The sequence below is a fragment of the Spermophilus citellus genome (genome assembly GCF_964194105.1).
Source record: "Spermophilus citellus genome assembly, chromosome: 1".
NCBI lineage: Eukaryota > Metazoa > Chordata > Mammalia > Rodentia > Sciuridae > Spermophilus > Spermophilus citellus.
Window position 1 is genome coordinate 192,927,458 of NC_138182.1, and position 20,805 is coordinate 192,948,262.

At 34.6% G+C, this 20,805-nt stretch overlaps 1 protein-coding gene and 1 long non-coding RNA gene across 3 annotated transcripts in view; one reads left to right on the plus strand and one right to left on the minus strand.

Annotated features, from left to right (window-relative positions):
* The window catches only part of LOC308651072, an 86,963-nt gene that overhangs the window by 20,038 nt on the left and 46,120 nt on the right, over positions 1–20,805 (plus strand). The gene's annotated exons all lie outside the window — the stretch shown is intronic.
* The window catches only part of APC (APC regulator of WNT signaling pathway), a 131,484-nt gene that overhangs the window by 15,496 nt on the left and 95,183 nt on the right, over positions 1–20,805 (minus strand). The window contains 7 exon segments of the mRNA XM_081297773.1: positions 2,524–2,640; positions 3,181–3,258; positions 3,823–3,962; positions 7,511–7,564; positions 8,819–8,914; positions 11,326–11,704; positions 14,386–14,484. Of these exon segments, the coding sequence (XP_081153899.1) occupies positions 2,524–2,640; positions 3,181–3,258; positions 3,823–3,962; positions 7,511–7,564; positions 8,819–8,914; positions 11,326–11,704; positions 14,386–14,484 (963 nt within the window).

The window sequence follows — 20,805 nt, forward strand, 5'->3', positions numbered from 1 at the left end:
ACAGAACATTTTTATTTTCATTTTCAAAAGACTGGGTTTCTTATGTAGTTGAAACATAAGAAAAGAAGGATCCATTAGAGAAGATGTAGAGGACAAGAGTAAAGTACTCACATTTTTAAGTAAACAGTAAAAACTGGGGCACAGAACACATTAAAGACAAGGCTCTATTGTGTGGAAGGTGTAAGCTAGCTGAACAGAGTTAAAGTGCTGCCATACATGCAGGGGAAATAGGAAGAAGTCCTGATTCTTGATCATGAGTAGTAGTAAATAAAGCTGAAAGGCAATCAATGACTAATTATAGAAAAAGCATGTTCACAATGACTACTGCACTGAATATAGACAAAGAGGAAACCAACAAACTCTTAATATTGTTAACCAGGAAGCCCAAATCAGAATTGTATAATAGCAATTTCTGATCGGCTAGTTTTTCCAAGATTGGCCTTACATTAAAAATTTATAGATGAAACTGGACATGGTTTTGCACATTCTTTAAGTCCCAGCTACTTGGGAAGCTGAGGCAAGAGCATTACTTAAGGTCATCAGCCTGGGTATCACAACATAATTTAAAAAAAAAAATACAGATAAATTTAGGGTAAAATGGCCTTTTCCAAGCAAAGGACAAGTCTTTCCATTTATTCTGGTCTTCTGTGTTTTTCAGTAGGATGTATCTTTTAATCTAGCTTTTTAAGTCTGTATCAATTAAATCTGTATGTAGATCTTTAGGTCTGTATTGTCCAGGCTGGTCTTGAACAACTGGACTCAAGTGATCCTCCCACTTCAGCCTCCCTAGTGGCTTAGACTATATGCATGTGCTACCATGCCTGCCTAGTTAATTCTTTTTTATAGCTGAGTTGAATTTTATTGTACAGATATCCCACAATTTGTTTACCATTTACCTGCTGACAGACATCAGAGTTATTTCTAATTTATGTTATCACAAACAAAATTACTACGAACATTCATGTGTAATTCTGTGTGTGAACATCAGTTTTTGTTCCTCTTGGGTAAAATACTTAGAAGTGCAATGGCTGGGTCATATGGCAGGTGTATGTTTAACTTAAAAACACTGTAAAGTGTTTGTTTTTTTTTTAGTTGTAGTTGGACACAATACCTTTATTTTATTTATTTATTTTTATGTGGTGTTGAGAATCGAACCCAGTGCCCTGAATATGCTAGGCAAGTGCTCTACCACTGAGCCACAACCCCAGTCCCTGCCAAATGTTTTAAAGTGGTTACACCATTTCACATTCTCACCAGAAGTGTATAAGATCTCTACTGCTCAACATCCTTATAATACTTGACCAATTTTTAAACTTTAAGTAATATGATCTGTGTAATGGTATCTCACTGTATTTTTGATTTGCATTTCCCTTAGAACTAAGGATGTCATTTATCTTTTCTAGTGCTTAATGGTCATTAATATAACTTCTTTTCTGAAGTGTTAGTTTTCCGCTCAATTTTATTTTACTTTTCTGTAGTACAGGGAATTGAACACAGGGGGCACTCTACCACTAAGGTACATCCCTAGTCCTTTTTATTTTGAGACAGCTTCTCATTAAGTTGCCCAGGCTGGCCTTGAACTGTGATTGTCCTGCTTCAGCCTCTCAAGTTGCTGGAATTAGAGGCATGCACCACTATGACCAGCTCCATTCAGTAGCTTTAAAGGTATCTTTATGCATACCCCAAGCATATTTGAATATTATCTTTATAACTAGTAATTTAGTTGAATACTTTTCTCCTAATAAATTTTCAAGTGTCTTCCAGGTATAAAAAATAGACTTCACTAAAAATACACAACTAAATAAACAGTGAAAAACAAAAAAACTCTTCACTCTCTCTGAAAATAAAAGTTTTTAAGAAGAAAATTTAGGCTACAGGTCTCGGCCAGTTGGGTCAAGGAAGCCCAGTTTGGCTAAGATAACTTGCTTGGTTGCTCCCTGATTTCAAGTTTACTTTTTTTTTTTTTTTTTTTTTAAAGTAGCTTAGTTTTTGAACTAGATACCCTACCTGAAGATATGTCCTAGAAAGAAATTATTACTTGGAGTTTCCTATTGATCATTAAATTTTTAGGACTTTGGGGAACTGAAATTTGGAGAGCTCACAAGTAATACAACAGAGATTCTCAAGAGTGACTTTGTACCTTTTTCTTGAGAGACATTTGGCAATATCTGGAAATCTTTTGGATTATCACACCTGTTGGGGGCAAGGGGATGGTGTGCTGTCAGCTAGTGAGCAAAGGCTATGGATGCTGCAAAATATCCTACAATGCATAGGTCAGCCCCCTAAAACAAATAATTATCTGCGTCAAAAATGTTTACAATGTCAGAGCTGAGAAACCCTGACTAAACTACCATATACAAATTCTTTCCCCTTTAATACTCCTAGAGATTGAACTAAAACAATGAAGATAAATAGGTCAGAAATTAGGAAATCTCCTGGCAAGGTGAGGGGAGAAGTATGGAGAAGGTGGCAAAAAAAGGTAGCTAACATGAATCCATATTACAGTACTATTTTCAAGGGTACCTTTTTAACTTCCAAAGCACATTCCATCAATGCTTTTACACTTCCAACTTCCCGCAGTGTCTTTTTACTATTTACATCTGCTCGCCAAGACAGATTCCTCAAAACACTTGCAATAACCTGCAAATGAATCAATTTTAGAAAAATTTGTATAAAAATGCTTAATACTAGCTTCCTTTTATTTCTAATGCTAGAGGTTAAGAGTAAAATCTATTCAGGTTGAGAAAACCTTATCCAAAATGCTTGGGACCAGAAGTGTTTTGGGTTTCAGATTTTGTTTGCTTTTGGAATGTGCATATATACAGTATGCAATAACCTGGACATAGCACCCAAGTTTAAATATAAAATTCATGTTTCATACACATCTTATATATATATAACCTGAAAGTAACTTTAATATAGCATTTTAATAATTTTGTGCATGAAGTTTCATGGTGTGTAATTTTCTACTTGTGCTGTCATGTTCAACACTCAAAAAGTTTCAGATTTTGGATTAGGAATGCTCTACCTGTAGCAAAGAAATTCCTATAATTATTTTCCTTTATTCTAATGTTACAGGAACTTTACTCTAAAACATGAGGTACTAAATACTGAGCTATGACTTAAGTCAGAATATTAACCTGCTAATATCCAAGAAACATTTGAGATTCTAAGTGGTACCTGCTGTAAGTCTTCACTTTCAGATTTTAGTTGGGCCACAAGTGCTCTCATGCAGCCTTTCATAGAGCATAGTGTAGCCTGTAAAATTAGATATTAAACAGAGTGTCATCAAAAGGTAGCTTGAAGTTGTGCTTACTAAATGTCAAACCTAGTTTTCACTGTTCATAACAGATATTTCACCTGTAAAAGATGTAGAACAAGATTATCTAGAAGAAAGACAGATGCCCTCCCAATTCTCTGCTATCCTTGTAAAACTGAAAAAAATAAAGTGAATAGATAAGAAATATAAGCAAAGGATTTTAAAGTAAGATCTTTTACCTGGATGGAATTAGTATGTGCCTCACACTTGCCTTGGTCATCGGGATTTTCAGATTCATAATAACAATTTTTGTAATATAACTGTATAAATTCACTATGGTGTTTCACCTGTATATGTACTTTTGCCTTTATTTAGGCAAAGCCCAATGAAATGAGTAAGGATATGCAGTGGACTTGAAGTACAGGTTTTTATTAGTCATTGTTTAATTAGAAGGGAGACAAATAAAGTAAGTGAAAAGTAGTTTGTGTATGTGAAAGTAAACTAACCTGACCTAACTTATGCACCTGAGCCGTCTTTAAGAAACAGATCTTAAGAAAACATACCTTGTTGGCTACATCTCCAAAAGTCAAGTTTGTCAAAGCCATTCCAGCATATCGTCTTAAAGTAATACTGTAGTGGTCATTAGTAAGCCCATACATTTCACAGTCCACTTGCAATAATTCTGCAATGGCCTGTAGTCCCCCTAATTTAAAAAGGGCAAGAGGAAAAAGATAATAATCTAAAATAAAACAAATTATCATCAAATTGATAATTAAATATTAGGAAAAAGAAACCTCAAAGAATAAGTATATATGGTTTAAATGTGCCTTTAGATTTATAAGCCACAAAAGCTATTATAAAGGACTTTAGTGTAACATATTTATAAAGTACAACTGACAGCTATTCCATTTTCTGCAAGTTACTCCACCCTCCAGCCCCTTGCTTTACTGAATGAGTGTATTTTCTACTTACTGCACATATACTACATGCTGCCAACCATGAAGATGACCGTTTTCTATTACTAGGTCTTTCAAAACATCAATAGAAAAAGGCAACTTATTTTTACTATTAGGGCTTAAAAAAACACTCTTCATCGTCGCACATTGTTGCCTAATTACTTTAATATTTTTTATTTGTCAAAATAATTACCCTTAGGAATAATGAAACTTTTAAAAGAAACTGTGCATTAAGCAATGATTATTTTTTCATCAAAAGAATGTCTGATCAACTTCTAAGTTCTATAAAACTATTTGTGCTTAAAAAAATCTCTTTACTTTTCTTTAATAGTATTGAATACCATCTATACTAGGATTTTGTATTTTCTTTCCCCCTGATTCTTACTACTGGGTATGCTCAACAATGCCCACAGTGGCCAACAGTAGGAGGGCAAGGAGGAAAACAAAGTGAAAGGAAAAGACAACAAAAGAAGGGCTTTAAAAAAAAAGTGAAGCAAAATGGTGAGGAAATGAACAAAAGAAAGATAAAAATGCACATGGAGCTATGAAAAATATTATTCATCATCAAACATTAATAATCATGGGACTTGGAATATTGTTTTGTTACAGAGAAGTGGCTAACACAGAAAAAAAAGGAAAAAAAGATGAATATAGACAAGCAATTCTGGGATAATGTAAGCCTAAATAGGTCATTAATCTGAAAGAAGGCCAGTATATTATGGTTTTATAAATGATCTGGAACTTTGTTTGCAAACAAAGTTCTATCTTGGGCAAGAATTCCAGGCCAAAGGATTTAACTGTAGAAAGATTCACGAAAATCTTTATGACTAGCAGAAATGACAGACAACTTTGACTATAGGTAAATAAAAATTAATTTGTTCAAAGAAAATCTAACTGTATTTAGAAAGATTTTTCTTGAATTTACCTGTGATAGTAGAAAAATATATAATCAGTGAACCAAAACTAGTCACTTTCTTTAAAAAGCTTACAAACTAGAGCAAAGACAGACATTTCAAGCCCAGGGTTAATAAGTGGATTTAACCTAGACCCAGGGTTGGGGGGAGGTCCCAGAAAAAGGCTAAGAAAATAATGTTTAAGGCAAATCTTTAAGGAAGAATGAGTACTTAACAATGGTGGAGAAAGTATGAGAAAGACGCATTCTGGAAGAGGAAACAGTATGTGTAGAGGCCCTTGAGTTTGAAATATGAATCAACAAGGAAAGGGACACAAGATGAGGCTACAAAAATGGGTAAGATCATGTAAGACTTTCTGTGCCACATTAAGGATTTTAGGCAGAGGAAAGTATAATGAGATGGGCATTCTAAATAGACTACTATATCTGCAATGTGTGGAATGGATTATGACTGGAACAGGGAGTGGCATAAGATAAAGTATTATAGAACAAGAGAGACAATGGTGGCTTGAACTGGGGAAGAAAAAAATATTGATTTGAAATATAATTAAGAAGTGGAATTAAAGTACTCAGTTATTAGATGAAGGGAATAAAAACGAAACCATGTATGACTTTAAAAAATTTTGGCTTAAGCAAGTGGATTGATTTTGCCAAGAGAAATCCTGGAAGAAACAGAGATTTAAGGGTGGGGGAATTAAGAATTTAAGTTTGTGATAGTTCAGTTAGAATCTTTGAAATATCACCTAAAGGAAGATGTCAATTAGGAAGTATGATGTGTGTTTAAAACTCAGGAGAGAGAACTTGAACTAAGATGTAAATTTGAAAAACACTGAACACTAACACTAACGTGGTAACTGAAGCCTTGGGAGTAGATGATACTGCAGTTGGATAAAGGAGAAGTATAATAACAGAATTCTAACCCAGGATATTATCAGAGTCACTACAGACCTGAAGTCTGTGGCTCAGGATATTAATGAGATCCCCCAAATGTCGAGTATTATGAAGCAGAATATCAACAGTGAAGTTAGATAAACTATGTCTTGTTTTTTCATAAAATCCTGCCTGGTATATATAGCAATACCTGGAATGCTTTCTTAAAAAAGATAAAAGTACATCAAAAGAAGGTCCCAAGAAGGCATTAAATTGTCAAAGACTTGAAACCTCTTGTATGGAAAAACTAAACATTTTAGGATTTGATTCTGAGAAAAAAGATTAAAGAAAGATATGATGGGTGTCAACAAAACCATGAACAACATGGCTAATGAAAAAAAGGAACATTCAATAAAAATCTGGCACATCAGATACAAGACAAAATCATTTACAATGCCAGGCAAATAAGAAGAAAAGATTTCAGTGAATTTTGAGGCAAAGAATATAATTCATAGGCTAAAACTATAAATGGATTCAGTAAAATATGCAAATTTTTGGTTGATAGAATAAAAATTGGCTGCCCTAAAAAAAGTTAGGATGTTTCAAGGTAATAAGCACATCCTTATACATTTTATTTGATGTCTAAGTTAGAAAATAGTGGTGTGGATGGATATAATTATTGTCCAATATGGTATCTTATAACCTTACAAATAATGGAGGACCAACTGCCTCAGGTGACATTAAATAGAATCCTTAAATTCAGTTTCTTAAAAAAAAAAAAAAAAAAAAAAGAACCGAGAGATGATGTTTAATTTTTAAAAGTATGTTATTTTTGTTTTACTTAGTTTAGATAGCCACTATTAGCATGAAATGCTCCATTCTAAAATAAGTATCAGGAGCTCAGCATCAATATTCTATAGAGATCAATGTTCCACAAAGTTTCCTGATCATAAGCATCATCTGAGTTGCTTGTTAAATATGATTCTTAGTCTCCTCCCTGGAGAGTCTGTTTGCTACAGGGCTAGAGTATCTATATGTTCTGACAAGCATCTCTGGTGATGTTATGATCTAGAAACTTTGTAAAACACTAAGGCAAATAAATCATAAGTTCTTTGGAAGACAGGGCCATGTCTTATTAAAAATTTCTAGTGCCTAGCACAGTTTCTGGGACAGATTAATATCATATATATGTATGTATGTGTGTGTATATATATATATAGTCTAAATATATATATTTATATAGGTTAAATGACCATGATCTTCATATATGCACATATGACAGTCCCAATGGACTGAGCTTCAGGATTTCCCTTCATCTAATTGGGATTTATTTCTTCCCTAATTCCTTACTGCCAGATGCCTGTACTATCTTATACTATCTCCCCCCAATTTACAAACCTTAATTCTCCTTTTGCCCCAGTGTAAATTTGGAGACTAGGAGTGAGAGGAAGGTAATCCCTGTGGCTATGTCCCCAGCAGTCACACCCCCAGAGGCCCCATCCTGCTCCTCACCTGAAAGCCCCTGCCCTAGCTCCTGTGATGAAATGCCCCGGGTAGCCTTCCTACCTGAAGAAGGAAGAGGAACAAATACTGAGTCTAAGTTTTATTTTGAAATTCAGATGATTAATGTGTCAGTCCTAGTCTACAGTCCATTGGAACATAGGAACATTTATAATAGAAAAATATCTTAAAACTGGATTTTCTGTTTATTATTATTATTCCTTTCCCGTTATTATTAGCATTAAAAAAAAGTTAAAATAATGAGGGAAGAACTCAAGATAAACTGAGATTCCACAGGACACTAGGGGAGAAAAGAGAATCAGGTGGGACTGTGGGGAAGAAAGCATGGCTGAGGGTAGGCCTGAAATTTCAAAAGTACAGAGCCTCCCAAAGTGATGACTCTGAAGGAGACAACACTCATTTTTTGGCTGTACGAGTTCTCTGCGTTTAAGAGTCTCATGACTTTAATCACTTTTAAGATAAACGATGAATGACAATGATGAGGGTGACAGGAATACAAAGTGGAGGCTGGAATGTAATGTAACGTAAACAGCACAAAAAGCAAGGGCACAGCTACACTAAGATGGAAACTCAGTGTATGGATCTTGCTGTGGCATGAAAAACTACAGCTCACATGAGATGGCTCAGCATCATGCAATATATAAATATCACATGTGCAAAATGAACCTAGAAATCAAAAACCATTTCATGAAAAATGGGGTGCACAAATGCAGGTTATATAAGGTTTAGAGCGTGTGATAACACATACCTAAAGGACTAATTGTTACAAAATTAATGAAATGTTTCTAGCATAATGTTTTTCTATATTAATCAGTTTCAAAGACACCATGCCGCTTATGATGAAAATTGAGTAAAATACTGAAAACTGTGAAGATAAATGAAATGCTTAATAATATTTCTTCTTGGTGTTTATCAGAAGTGACTAACAGATCTCAAGGAAAATGAAACCTCTATATTTCGAAATAATTCAGATTACTCTTAAATAAACTGTTACACAGGTTAACCCTGGTACAGGAACAGGAGGGGTCTGTTCAATAATTTTTTTAATCATTGGCTAAGATTCTGAAAATCTAAGTTAGTTTATAACAGGGTAGCAGTTTCTGTTGACTCAGGAAAACCAGGGAAACCAGGGTACAGTATTTTGCTACAAGAAGGAAGTACCTGGTAATAGAAGTTAGCATCCTTATATTTCAACTTATCAATGATTGAATATCTTCATGTAGTGTATTAAATTTCTACCATGATTTAAAAAAATCCACAAGTATTTGTCTATGGCATTAGGAAACATTTCTGTCTTACCAAGTTCATTCATTGCATGTCTATGCTCTTCATCAAATGAAAGTTTCATTAGAACACAAACAGCAGGACAGATCTGATGTTCAACAGGAGCTGGCACTGGAAAATACAATTGATGTAAACCATAATGTTTTGTTACCTGAAAAACAATGATTATACTTTAAAAATATGTAATATATTAGCATATCCCTAATGCATATAAATTTAATGGATTGACAAATATTTGCTGAGTGGATGAGAATAAAGACTACAAATGTGGAACAGAAAATGAATAAAAGCTTTTCTTGGTTCCATAAAAATGTTTACCACTCATCTATCCTTTACCAGTTCTATTAATCTAATATCCAGGTAACTTAATCTAATTCAGGGAACTTAATTTAAGTTCCCTGAATGTTTATGGTATAATTAACATATCTAATAATTTAAAATTATCTTCACATGGTGGGATATGTCTATAATCCAAGTGAATTGGGAGGCTGAGGCAGGAGGATTCCAAGTTTGAGGGCAGCCTCAGCAATTTAGCAAGGCCCTAAGCAACTTATTGAGATTCTATCTCAAAATAAAAAATAAAAAGTGGTAAGGATATAGCGCACTAGCTCACTGGTTAAGCGCCCCTGGGTTAATTCCCAAGTACCTCCTCTCCCTCTAATTATGTTCACTATGTGAAAGAATAAAAATACTTTGGAATAAATGTTTAATTGTGTTTATAACTTTAGCTATTTTCATAAATGTGGGTTAAAAGCCCATGGCTGAGGCCCAACATGGTGGCAAAGGCTTATAATCCCAGCAACTCAGGAGGCTGAGGCAGTAGAATGAAAGTTCAAGGTCAGCCTAGGCAAGTCAGTGAGACCATCATTTCAAAAAAATAAATGAAAGGGTCTGGTGAAGTAGCTCAGTGGTAGAGCACCCCTGGGTTTGAGTCTCACTATTACAAACAACAGAAACATAAAAAAAAAGAAAGAAAGAAAGAAAGAAAAAGAATGAAAGAAAATGGAAAATGTGTATGTACCAATATAATACCTAGTGGATAAAATTTAATAGACTGATACATACATACATATAATAGATAGTAAAAAATTTAAAGAAAAAGATGTCCCACTAAGCTACATTCCCAGTCCTTTGAGATGGTCTCACTGGGACTGAGAGTAGCCTTGAACTTGAGATTCTCCTATTTTAAGTCTCCTGGATCACTGGGATTACAGATGTGTGCCACTATACCTGGCTTATGTACAAGGTTTCAAAACTTATTACTTGACATAAGTATTTGTTTGGAAGTAATAATGTGGTGCTGGGGATGTGGCTTAGTGGTAGAGCACTTGCCTGGCATACTTGAGGCCCTGGTTCAATCTCTAGTACCATGAGCCCCCCACCCCCCAAAAAAAATCTGGACCATTTCATTATTGTGGTTAGCCAAGAATCAATTCAGAAAGGCAATATTCTCTCAATAATATATCTTATTAGCTCTCCTCATTCCTAGGATAGCAGATATAAAGAATCAGCTCTACTTTTTTCTTATCTTAAAACATTTTAGATTTAAAATAATGTTTATATTTAAGCTTGGAAAAAAATCTGCTATGGTTTCCTAAATCATATTTTTACCACAATTCCTTTTACTGCTCCCCAAATCAATAGGTTGATATGAAAAAAATCATCTCCTTATCCTGTGTGTGTGTGTGCATGCATGTGCACACATGCATTAATTCTTACTGGGTGAAGGAAGGTCTTACCTTATATACTTACTGCTGTTGGTTCTTGGCTACAGGAATGAAGTTACGTCCCCAAGGGACCCAACTTCTATGTTCCCTGCTCCTGAGGGAGAAGGGCTAGTGAACAAGGGTCTCTTCCTGAGCAAAGAGCTGGGGGGGCTTATTATTACCAGAAACTGGGGCCCACTGCCTGGAGCAAGGTGGTACAGTAGGAAGAGTAAAGAGCTAACAGCACATTCAACCTGTTTGTGTTTCTGGCTCTGTTACTTACTAGCTGTAGGCCATAACAAGTCTTTTAGCCTCTCTGAGTCTCAGTTTCTACATCTGTAAAATGGAGATGATGATGCTTTCCCTTTCCCTTTTTGTTGGAGGATCACATAACACTAACAGAAATACAGTGTCCACTGAACAGACTGATACGAATATATGAAAGAGTACAGCTTGGTCACTAGTAGCTGGAGGAACTAATATAAAGTTGCTTTTCTGAGCTTCCCCTATGGAATAAAAGAGAAGGGCAACCAACAATTGTTCAAGTTCTTTCTAGCTCTACTAAGCTTTGACTATATAAATTTCTTTTGATTTGCTGTTCTTTTTTGATTACTGAGTAGTGTACATAACGTATTCCTTTGTTAATTTTTTTAAGGAAAATACAGACTTAAGCTATGTATGTTAATGGCATAGACAGCTAATATGAATTAACTCCTTCATTCATAAAGATAACATATTAACTACAAAGTTTTCTAATCTAAAACTTTTACATTTGCTTTCAAACATGCACTATGACGTACATTATAAAGCACATACTTGGATTTTTGTCCTGGTCCATGCCTTGTTCATGGGCTTCCTGCCACTCCCAACAGGTTTCACAGTAAGCTCGTATCTGTTCCAAAAGATGAAGGACTCGGATTTCACGCCTGCCTCTCTTGTCGTCAGGCTGTGAGTGAATGATGTTGTGGAGTGCTGCACTGGCCCTGGCCCGAGCCTCTTTACTGCCCCGGGAATTTCCCAACAATACAGAGTCTTTGTCATTGCCATGTAAAAGCTGGATGAGGAGAGGAAGACATCCAGACTGTCGCATGGATATACAGCTGTCTTGGGAGCTAGACATGGCTAGCAAAGTTCGTGACATATCATCCTTATCATGAGTACCAAGCATTGACAACAATGAATACACCATTTCCACCTGTGGGCCAAATGAGTTTAGAAATAAAATTATGACTTTAATATCTAAAAGCCAAGACTAATGAAGTGATGAATGGGATATCTATTGTAACTTAGTAAAAAAACAAAACAAAACAAAATCTTTAGGATGAAGTAATGGTATTTTATCAAAATCTAGACAATAATCAATAATTTGTTTATGTGAATAAATAGTAGCAGTGGTATTATACAGTGTGAAATAAGAAAGTAGGTTCTATCATACTTAAATGCTATTTGTCTGGATTAGGGGTGGGGTAATCTACTAACTATGAGTGAAAATCAACTGATGTCTATATCATGCACACACACAACAAGGAATGTGGTTTAAAAAAAAAAGGAATGTGGTTTATCTAAATCCATTATGTAATTAAAAATTTTATTTTTTAATCTACAACTACAATCATGAGAAAACATTTTTGTAATAATTGTTATTTACTAAATACTAATTCAAGATAATCACTAATTCTGATCAGATTATGATATTTTAAAATTAATAATTTCTCTCTTTTTAAAAAATATTTATTTTTTTAGTTGTAGTTGGACACAATACCTTTATTTTATTCATTTATTTTTATGTGGAGCTGAAGATCGAACCCAGGGTCTCGCACGTGCGAGGCAAGCACTCTACCACTGAGCCACAACCCCAGTCCAATAATTTCTCTCTTATAAATGCAAAATATTTGTCATAAAAATGAAAATGCCATGATCACATAAGGAGTGATAAAGCCAGGACATATAGTCATTTTCTTTTTTTAAAGCCATCTGGTAAGCATTAATTACTTTGACAATACATTCTAAGAATTTATTTAGAAATAGATTAGAAACAGGAAAATAGTACCTAATTATCCTGGACTGTCATCAGCTTCATTTCAAAGCTAGAGGCTATTACATAAAAGTATAGAGTGTTATCTCTTTAACTCAGTTGTTCTCAATCAGGGCCAATTTTGCCCCCATCAGGACACATTTAGCTATATCTTGGAGACATTTTTGGTTATAACAATTGGGAGGCAGAAGTAAGGGAATCCAGTGGGTAGAGACCAAGGATGCTGTAAAAATCCCATAATGCAACAAAGAATTATCTAGCTAATAGTTCTGAGGTTGAGAAACGCTGCTCTGAATGTGTAAACATACCTACTTTTAGATACGAAATTTTAGGAAGATAATATAGGACTATGAATAAATCAGATTTAGGTTCAAATTTTGGCTCCACCACTTACAAACAAGCTGGTTGATGCTAGTTAATTTATTTAATTTCTCTGAGATTTAGTTTTCTAAGTTCCAAACAGTAATTTGTGAAGACTAAATAAAATAATACATATGGGACAGTGGCTGGCATTCAAAATACATAGTAAAGTCTTAACATTATCATTTTTTTTTACTTCAGTTTTCTCATTAGAGGGATAAGAATATCTCACAGGGCATTTGAGAGGATTAGCAATAATGTACATACAATACCTTGGCACACAAGAGATCTCAAGTAGTTAACTATTGTGAATTATAAAAAGGATTAAGCTTCATATTGATCATATCATTGATTACCCTAAAATGCATTCCTTAAGTCAACATTAGTTATTTCAATGTGTTTCTTAAGAGTTGTTATATTATTTAGAAAAAATGGAATATTTAGTTTTTATTGAAAATGTATTATTTGGTAACATTAAATTTCATCTCAGTTAATATTCTATTAAAGCTTCTGGCTTTATTTTGTAATACTGGGATTGAACCTAGGGATACTCTATCATAGAACTACATCCTCAGCTCTTTTAATTTTTTATTTTGAGGCAGGATCTCTATAAGTTTCCCAGGCTGATAATAAACTTGCAATCCTCCTGCCTTAGCCTACCAAGTTGCTGGGGTTATAGGCATGTGTCACTGTACCCATCAGAGCTTTGGCTTTAAAACAAATATTTTCTTTCTAACATTTTCCCACAATCCTAAAAGATTTACTAACATCTGAGCTACCCTAAGAAAGCTCACTTATCAGCCCTGGGTAACATTCAACCTCAATAATTTTTCCATGCATCTCAATAAATATTAAACACTCATTATGTACAGACACTGTGCTAGATGCTGAAAAAGATAAATAAAAAATAGTCCCTGTTTTCCAAAAGAGAGCTTCATTCCAATTGTTAGTGATACAAATCAGGTAAGTGGATCACTTGGGGAGCTTAAGGGGACCCTGAGAATTAGAAAAACAAAGCCTAAGAAGAATTTTGGAGGCTGGCTAATATTGTTACAACCATTTGTGGTGGGGTAGAAAGTGGCGTATGCCACAGCAGACAAGGTATGGAGGCAGAAAATTACAGGCAATTCAGGAAGTAAGCTAGTCTGGCTGGAGTTTAGGATACCTGCAGACAAATACAAGATGAGGCTGAAAAAGAATGAACAATTACATAATTTGCCAGTTTTTTAATGATCCTTTTCTCCTTTGTTTATGCTTTTTTTGTATAAAAACATGGTAGAAAGCTGGGAATGTAGTTCAGTGGTAGAGTGCTTGCCTAGCATGCATAGGGCCTTGGGTTCAATCCTCAGTCGCAGAAGAAAGAAAAAAAAAATTGACGTTACGGAGACCTAGTAAGAATTCTCTTCTAGAAAATATATGTGAACAATGTCTTAACAAAGTATTAATAGCATTAGGAACCAGAGTTTGTAATCTTCTGTTACCTTGGTTCCCAAATGACTTGTCAGTCTTCGAGGAGCAGAGTGTGTGCTACCAGAACTCAAAACACTGGCTGTTTCATGGTCCATTCGTGTAGTTAAACCCTAGAAAGTAAGCAAATTATAGAACAGTAAAATTTATATTATAAATATGGATAACTTTATATGAAGGTACTCCAAACGAGCCATATATAAACAACTAAATATATCATTAAAAGTATGACCACTGTAAGTCTCAAAACGAATATATATTTGACATTTGTTAAAATTCATTCAACTATATGTATTTTATTTTATGGTAATCTTTCCTCAATAAAGTTAATTTAAAAAAATTCCAGTGAGAGGTTTTTAAAATATCCCTCCAAATAAAAATCTACTTATACCCATGAAGGGAAATCTCAGGTTGGATTAAGAACACTAGAGTCCAGAGTGACTCTCCTTTCTAGACTTAACTCCCTTCATGTGTCTGTATTATTTATGCTGGTTAGACTTGTAGAAATACTTCCCAACTTGTAAAAGTTGTTAGCACTCTCCAGAGTAGACAGACAGCAGAGAAGATTATCTTATTCTTCTTACTTTCTGGCATTCAACTTTCGATAAGATATTGCTTCTTTGAAATGACTAGAACAATAATCCACTTGAATCAAATGTATGAAATATGATATGTCAAGAGCTTTGTAATGTTTTGAACAACTAATAATAATAATAATAAATGAGAAAAAAAAAAAAAGAAATGACTAGAACATCCAGTGTCTGGATCTTTCTATATACTCCAGCTTAGATTTCTTGTGGTTCATCACTTCCATAATTCTCTTGCTAGTTTTTAATAGCTTAAAGCTATAGTTATTCCATCTCACCTATCTGGAAATGGTGGATATTATTAACTATTTCCTCTTTTATGGAACACTATTCTATTGCTTTGGGATTTCATTCTAAGTTTTCATATTCCCACATTTATTCATTAGGGATGCAAAGATCTTCCACACCTTCAATGATCACATTGTTCACTTTTCTTAATTCCAACTTAAGACCTGCAAACTTAACATTTTCAGAACTAAACATTATTTTCCCTCACTAACCTCCTCTTCATCTTGTGTTATCACTAAATTGCACCACTATCCTTCCAGCTGCCTACAACAGAAATCTGGAAGTCATTCTTGACTTCTCCTTCTCTTAGTCCTCAAACCCAACCTCTAATAAAAGCCTGAAAGAGTCTATTTCCTAAATATTTTGAGATATTCAGATTATCTGTTGACGAAACGACTCTCAAATTTGAGGGTCACAGAAGAAACTCTCAGACCACCATCATCTTTCACCAAGATTATGTCTACTTTGCCTTATGATCTTTCAGGTGTCATATAAAGTTAATTTATATCTTTCTCCAGGAACAACTTTACCTTAAAATTAGGTTTAATTTTAGTTTTCTTTCTTTTATTTTGGTACTGGGGTTTGAACTCATGGGCACAAGCCACTGAGCCACATCTTCAGCCCTGTTTTGTACTTTATTTAGAGATAGGATCTCATTGAGTTGCTTAGCACCTCACTTTTGCTAAGGCTGGCTTTGAACTTGCAATCATCCTGCCTCAGCCTCCTGAGCTGCTGGTATTATAAGCGTGTGCCATTGTACGTGGCACAATTTTAGTTTTCTAATACATATTCCTGTAGCTCTATGTACTTGCCCTCTTGTAGTATTTAACACACTTTTGGAAACTGCTTGACTTGTCTTCTAGTTTATAAGCTTCTTGAAGAAAAGGGAGCATATATATTGCTCACTACTATATGGCAGGGTACATTATTGATATAACATAGATGCTTAGTAAATGTATGTTGAAAATTGATAATATAAAATTGAGTTTTATATTATCTTTTATGTGGAAGGGGTAGGGAAAAGATTAATAGTGAAGTGAAAAAATAAGCTGGGAAGTAATGAAGTGGGGATTAGAAAAATGACTAAAGGGAACCTCTCCAAATATATATCAGAATTTCTCTTTGTCTATTTTTTGGTTTCCTTTTATTCATCTTTAAATACACACTGCTATGAAAGCTATTCAAATATTTGTTGAGGAGGAATAGAGTGATTGTGTCTGATAGTTACACTGAGCAAATTGGGATACAATCTATTTTGATTGCACCTAATAAGTTAATTAGGCCTCATTAAATTGCTAAGCCTGGCCTTGAACTTGCAATCCTCCTGCCTTAGCCCCCTGAGTTGCTGGGATTATAGGCATGAACCACTGTGCCCAGTTTAACTTTTTTTTTTTTTTTTTTTTTTAATGTTTGTTCTTTTTGCCTAGGCTCACCTCAAAACTCCTGAGCTTAAGTTATCCTCTAGTGTCAGCCTCCCAAGTAGCTGGGACCACAAGTGTGAGGCACCATATCTGGCTTCTGTTTACTCACTTTAGAAAGTAACTCAAAAAGGTTCTACTTCAAACATAATTTTGGCTTCCAACTTGTGAAACCAGGCAGATGAGCAGAAAGATACAAACATTTTCTTTGATTTTCTGGGTACAAACTGCATCGAAAAGTAATCAAGTAGGAGATGCAGTTTCTCTTAACACAAGTATTTCAATTAATTCTGTAATTAATTCCTAATGAATTAATGGAGCTAGGTGTTATTAATGACTGTTAATATGGTAATATGATCTTCCATCAGAATATTATGTGCTTCCTGATAGAAGACCATCATGTTACCTCTATAAATGTAGTACCCCTAAAAAGACTGAACCCAAATCTGATCAAATTTCTGGATCCAACTACCAATTCATAGGAAATACAGAAGAAAAAAGAATATGTTAAACTATATCATGTGAATGTTATCAATAAAGTTTATAGTATGGAAAACTGTAAGAAAAACAACTTCAGTTCTTCAAAGAGACAAAAGAGATGTCACCTATAAATCAGATTCAGAGATTCAATAATAAATCCAAATTTATGGACCTTATCTGGGCCCAAAGTAAAAAAAAACAAAAAACAAAACAAACAAACAAACAACAACAACAAAAAACCCCAAACAACCCCCCCCAAAAAAAAAAAACCTAGGAAAAAGACATTTATGAAAAAATTATGAATTTGAATATTGACAGAATGTCTGATGCTATTAAGGAATTACTATTAGCTTCTATGGGGATATGATAATGATACTAGGTATGTATTCTGAAAAGTGTTCTTATCTTTTGGAAATATACAGTGAAATATTTATGGGAATAAATGATGCTGCTTGGATGTTCTTAAAAAATATTACAGGAAGTCAAAGTGAATCATAAAATGTTTTTAAACTAGAAGCAGAATGTGCTGATTCACTTGATCTTTTCCCCATTTTTGTTTTGAATTTTATCACTATCTACTAGCTATTATCAGAGATCTGACTCTAAATTATTTAGATACATAGCTATACACTAAACAAGTAAGGATTTGGCCTGTATAATTTACTTCTAGCTTTTCCTTCCATTCAATTTCTTAAGGAGATTAACAACTGATCAAGAGATGCTATTATATTACTAGCAAGAGTATCAGTCCTTCCTTCCAACCACCATTTTTTTTTTTTAAAGAGAGAGAGAGAAAATTTAATATTTATTTTTTAGTTTTCAGCAGACACAACATCTTTGTATGTGGTGCTGAGGATCGAACCCGGGCCGCACGCACGCCAGGCGAGCGCGCTACCGCTTGAGCCACATCCCCAGCCCCAACCACCAATTTTTTTAAAAAATATATTTTTTAGTTATTGATGCACCTTTATTTTATTCATTTATTTATATGTAGTGCTGAGAAATGAATCCAGTGCCTCACACATGTGAGGCAAGCACTCTACCAGTGAGCCACAACCTCAACCCCCCACAACCACCAATTTTTTACTATTTATCAGGGACTGTGGGACATGAAAAGGAACAAAATTAGACTTTTCCCTTCTGGATCCTGTAGTCTAGTGTGGGAACACAAATATCAAATAATTAAACAAATAAATATAAAGCTGCAAATGTGTTAGTCTTCAATGAAGAAAAAGATACTATGAAAACCTATCACAGCAAGATTTGATCTATTCAAGGCTGTCTGAGAAACTGATGCTTAAGATTAGATATCCATGAACTGGAGTTAACTGAGCAAAAGGGGATGAGAAGAACACTATATGGAAAAGGAACAGAGGTGCACAGGCTGCAGTACACCAAAGAGGCTATTTGAGCTAGTGGGGAGATTTTTAAAAAAGCTGACAAGATAGAAATTATAGCAGTTATAATAAAAGGTTATCTTTATTCTAAGAACCAAGTGAAGCCAACAAAGGATTTTACAAAGAGTAGTTTAGACTTTGTAAGGATCATTCTTGCAAAGTAAATGTGGGCAGGAAGCATGGTAAAAGAGGGGGCAGAATGAACTTTCACATGTTGGGAGACATAAATGCACCAGGACAGGTGCTTCGGTGGAGCATCCTACCTTGATCTGGAAAAATTCAAAGACTGATTTCCATTTTCAGTTGAGTGTCAATGTTTATTAACTCTGGGGCAAACAATAGAACAAAAGAATAAACCTCAAAATGTCTTGTGTATAGATTCTATTAAGACAGGTTAAAGGAATTTTTTTTTTTTTTTTTTTTTGAGATGAGGTTTCACTGTGTTGTCCTGGCTGGTCTTGAACTTATGGGCTCAAGCAATCCTCCTGCCTCAGCCTCCAAAGTAGCTGGGACTAGGGTGAAAGGACTCTTGGCATAAAAAATTGCAGATCCAAATATAGATTGCTCATTTACATTAGGATTTGAGAGTGGCTATTGTGCTGTTTTGAAACAGTGATTAAAAAGTAACCCAATACATAGTATTAGTAGACTTAGTGGCATACAAACCACTGATTTAGTAGGCAAGTCTATAATGGACATTGCCAAACAAACGTGCTTGTAAATTCCAATTAAGTCAATGGCACTATCAGAATTCATCCTTTGAAAAAGGATTGAATACTGGGCCCTAATTTATTGTTTCCCATAGATCCTCACCTCTGCCATTCTTACACTAAAATAAAAACATGTTTCATAAAAGGAACCTAGTGATCAAGCAATGGAAACAAAGGCAGTACTTTCTTCTATTTTTCCAAAAGAAAAATGGTTTTAGAGTTGTTATGAATTATAAAAACTTTTCATGTTCATTAAAAAACAATTTAAACAATACATAAAAATATAAACAAGAAAGTAAAACAAAAAAAAAATCCCAACATTTAGCAATAACTATTTGCAACATTTTCCCAGACATTTTGCATATGTATAAGTATGTATACTGAATTTTTAAAAGTTAAAAGTTACAATTAATTTCCTAAGTCAGTATTTATTAATATCTAATATGCATGTACTAACTGCTTACTCTGTCAAGCTATCAGGCTGTCTATCTGGAGTATAATGGTGAGCAAGACCAGTGTAGTATGACTTTAAGAACTTTAAAAAGGAAGGCAAACAATTAAAATAACAAAAATAGTACCAAGTGCTATGATAGCAGAAATAGGATAGCTGAGAGCACTTTATTTTAGGGAGATGAAGACAAGGAAAATATTCAGGAAGAAGTTACATTTAGGGGCTGGGGATGTGGCTCAAGCGGTAGTGCGATCGCCTGGCATGCGTGCGACCCAGGTTCGATCCTCAGCACCACATACAAAGATGTTGTATCTGCCAAAAAATAAAATAAAAATTCTCTCTCTCTTAAAAAAAAAAAAAGAAGTTACATTTAAACTTAGGGGAAAGATGAGTAAAGCATAAAGAACTGAAGCAGAAGAGATTTTCTAGGCAAAGGAAATATTACTTGGAATGCCTAGTGTGTGTCACTGTGACCAAAATACTTGACAAGAATAGATTAGAGGAGGAAAAGTTGTCTGTGGTTCAGTTCAAGGTGGGCCAGCCAATCCATTGCTTTGGACCTGAGATGAGGCATAACATCATGGAGAAAGGCTATGGTAGAGGAAAGCTTCTCAGCTCATGGCAACCAGAAAGCAGAGATATAGAGTGAGGAACCAGGGACAAAATAAAGTACAAGGCCACACACTCAGTGATCTACTAATTCTAGTCATACCCCATCTGTCTACAGGTATCAGCCAGTAGTCATTCAAATTATTAATCCATAAAACAAACTAATCCACTAATGACGGCTTAACTCTTAATAATCCAATCTTTTCACCTCTGAACATTGCTCCACTGACTAATACAGGAGCTCTTTGGGGGACATTTTTAGATCTCAAACCATAATACCCATTCATACTCAAGGAACCAAAGAAGTTTTACTGGAGGCAAATGAGAAATGGGGGCAAACAATGGAAGATATTGCTGGAAGAGTAAGTAATATAAAGAATCTGGATTCTATTCTATGGGCAGTTGAATAGTCACTAAAAGGTTCTAAGTAGTAAGTGATACAATCAGATTTGTATTTAGAAGGATCATTCTTGATTATAATGTGGAGGATACAC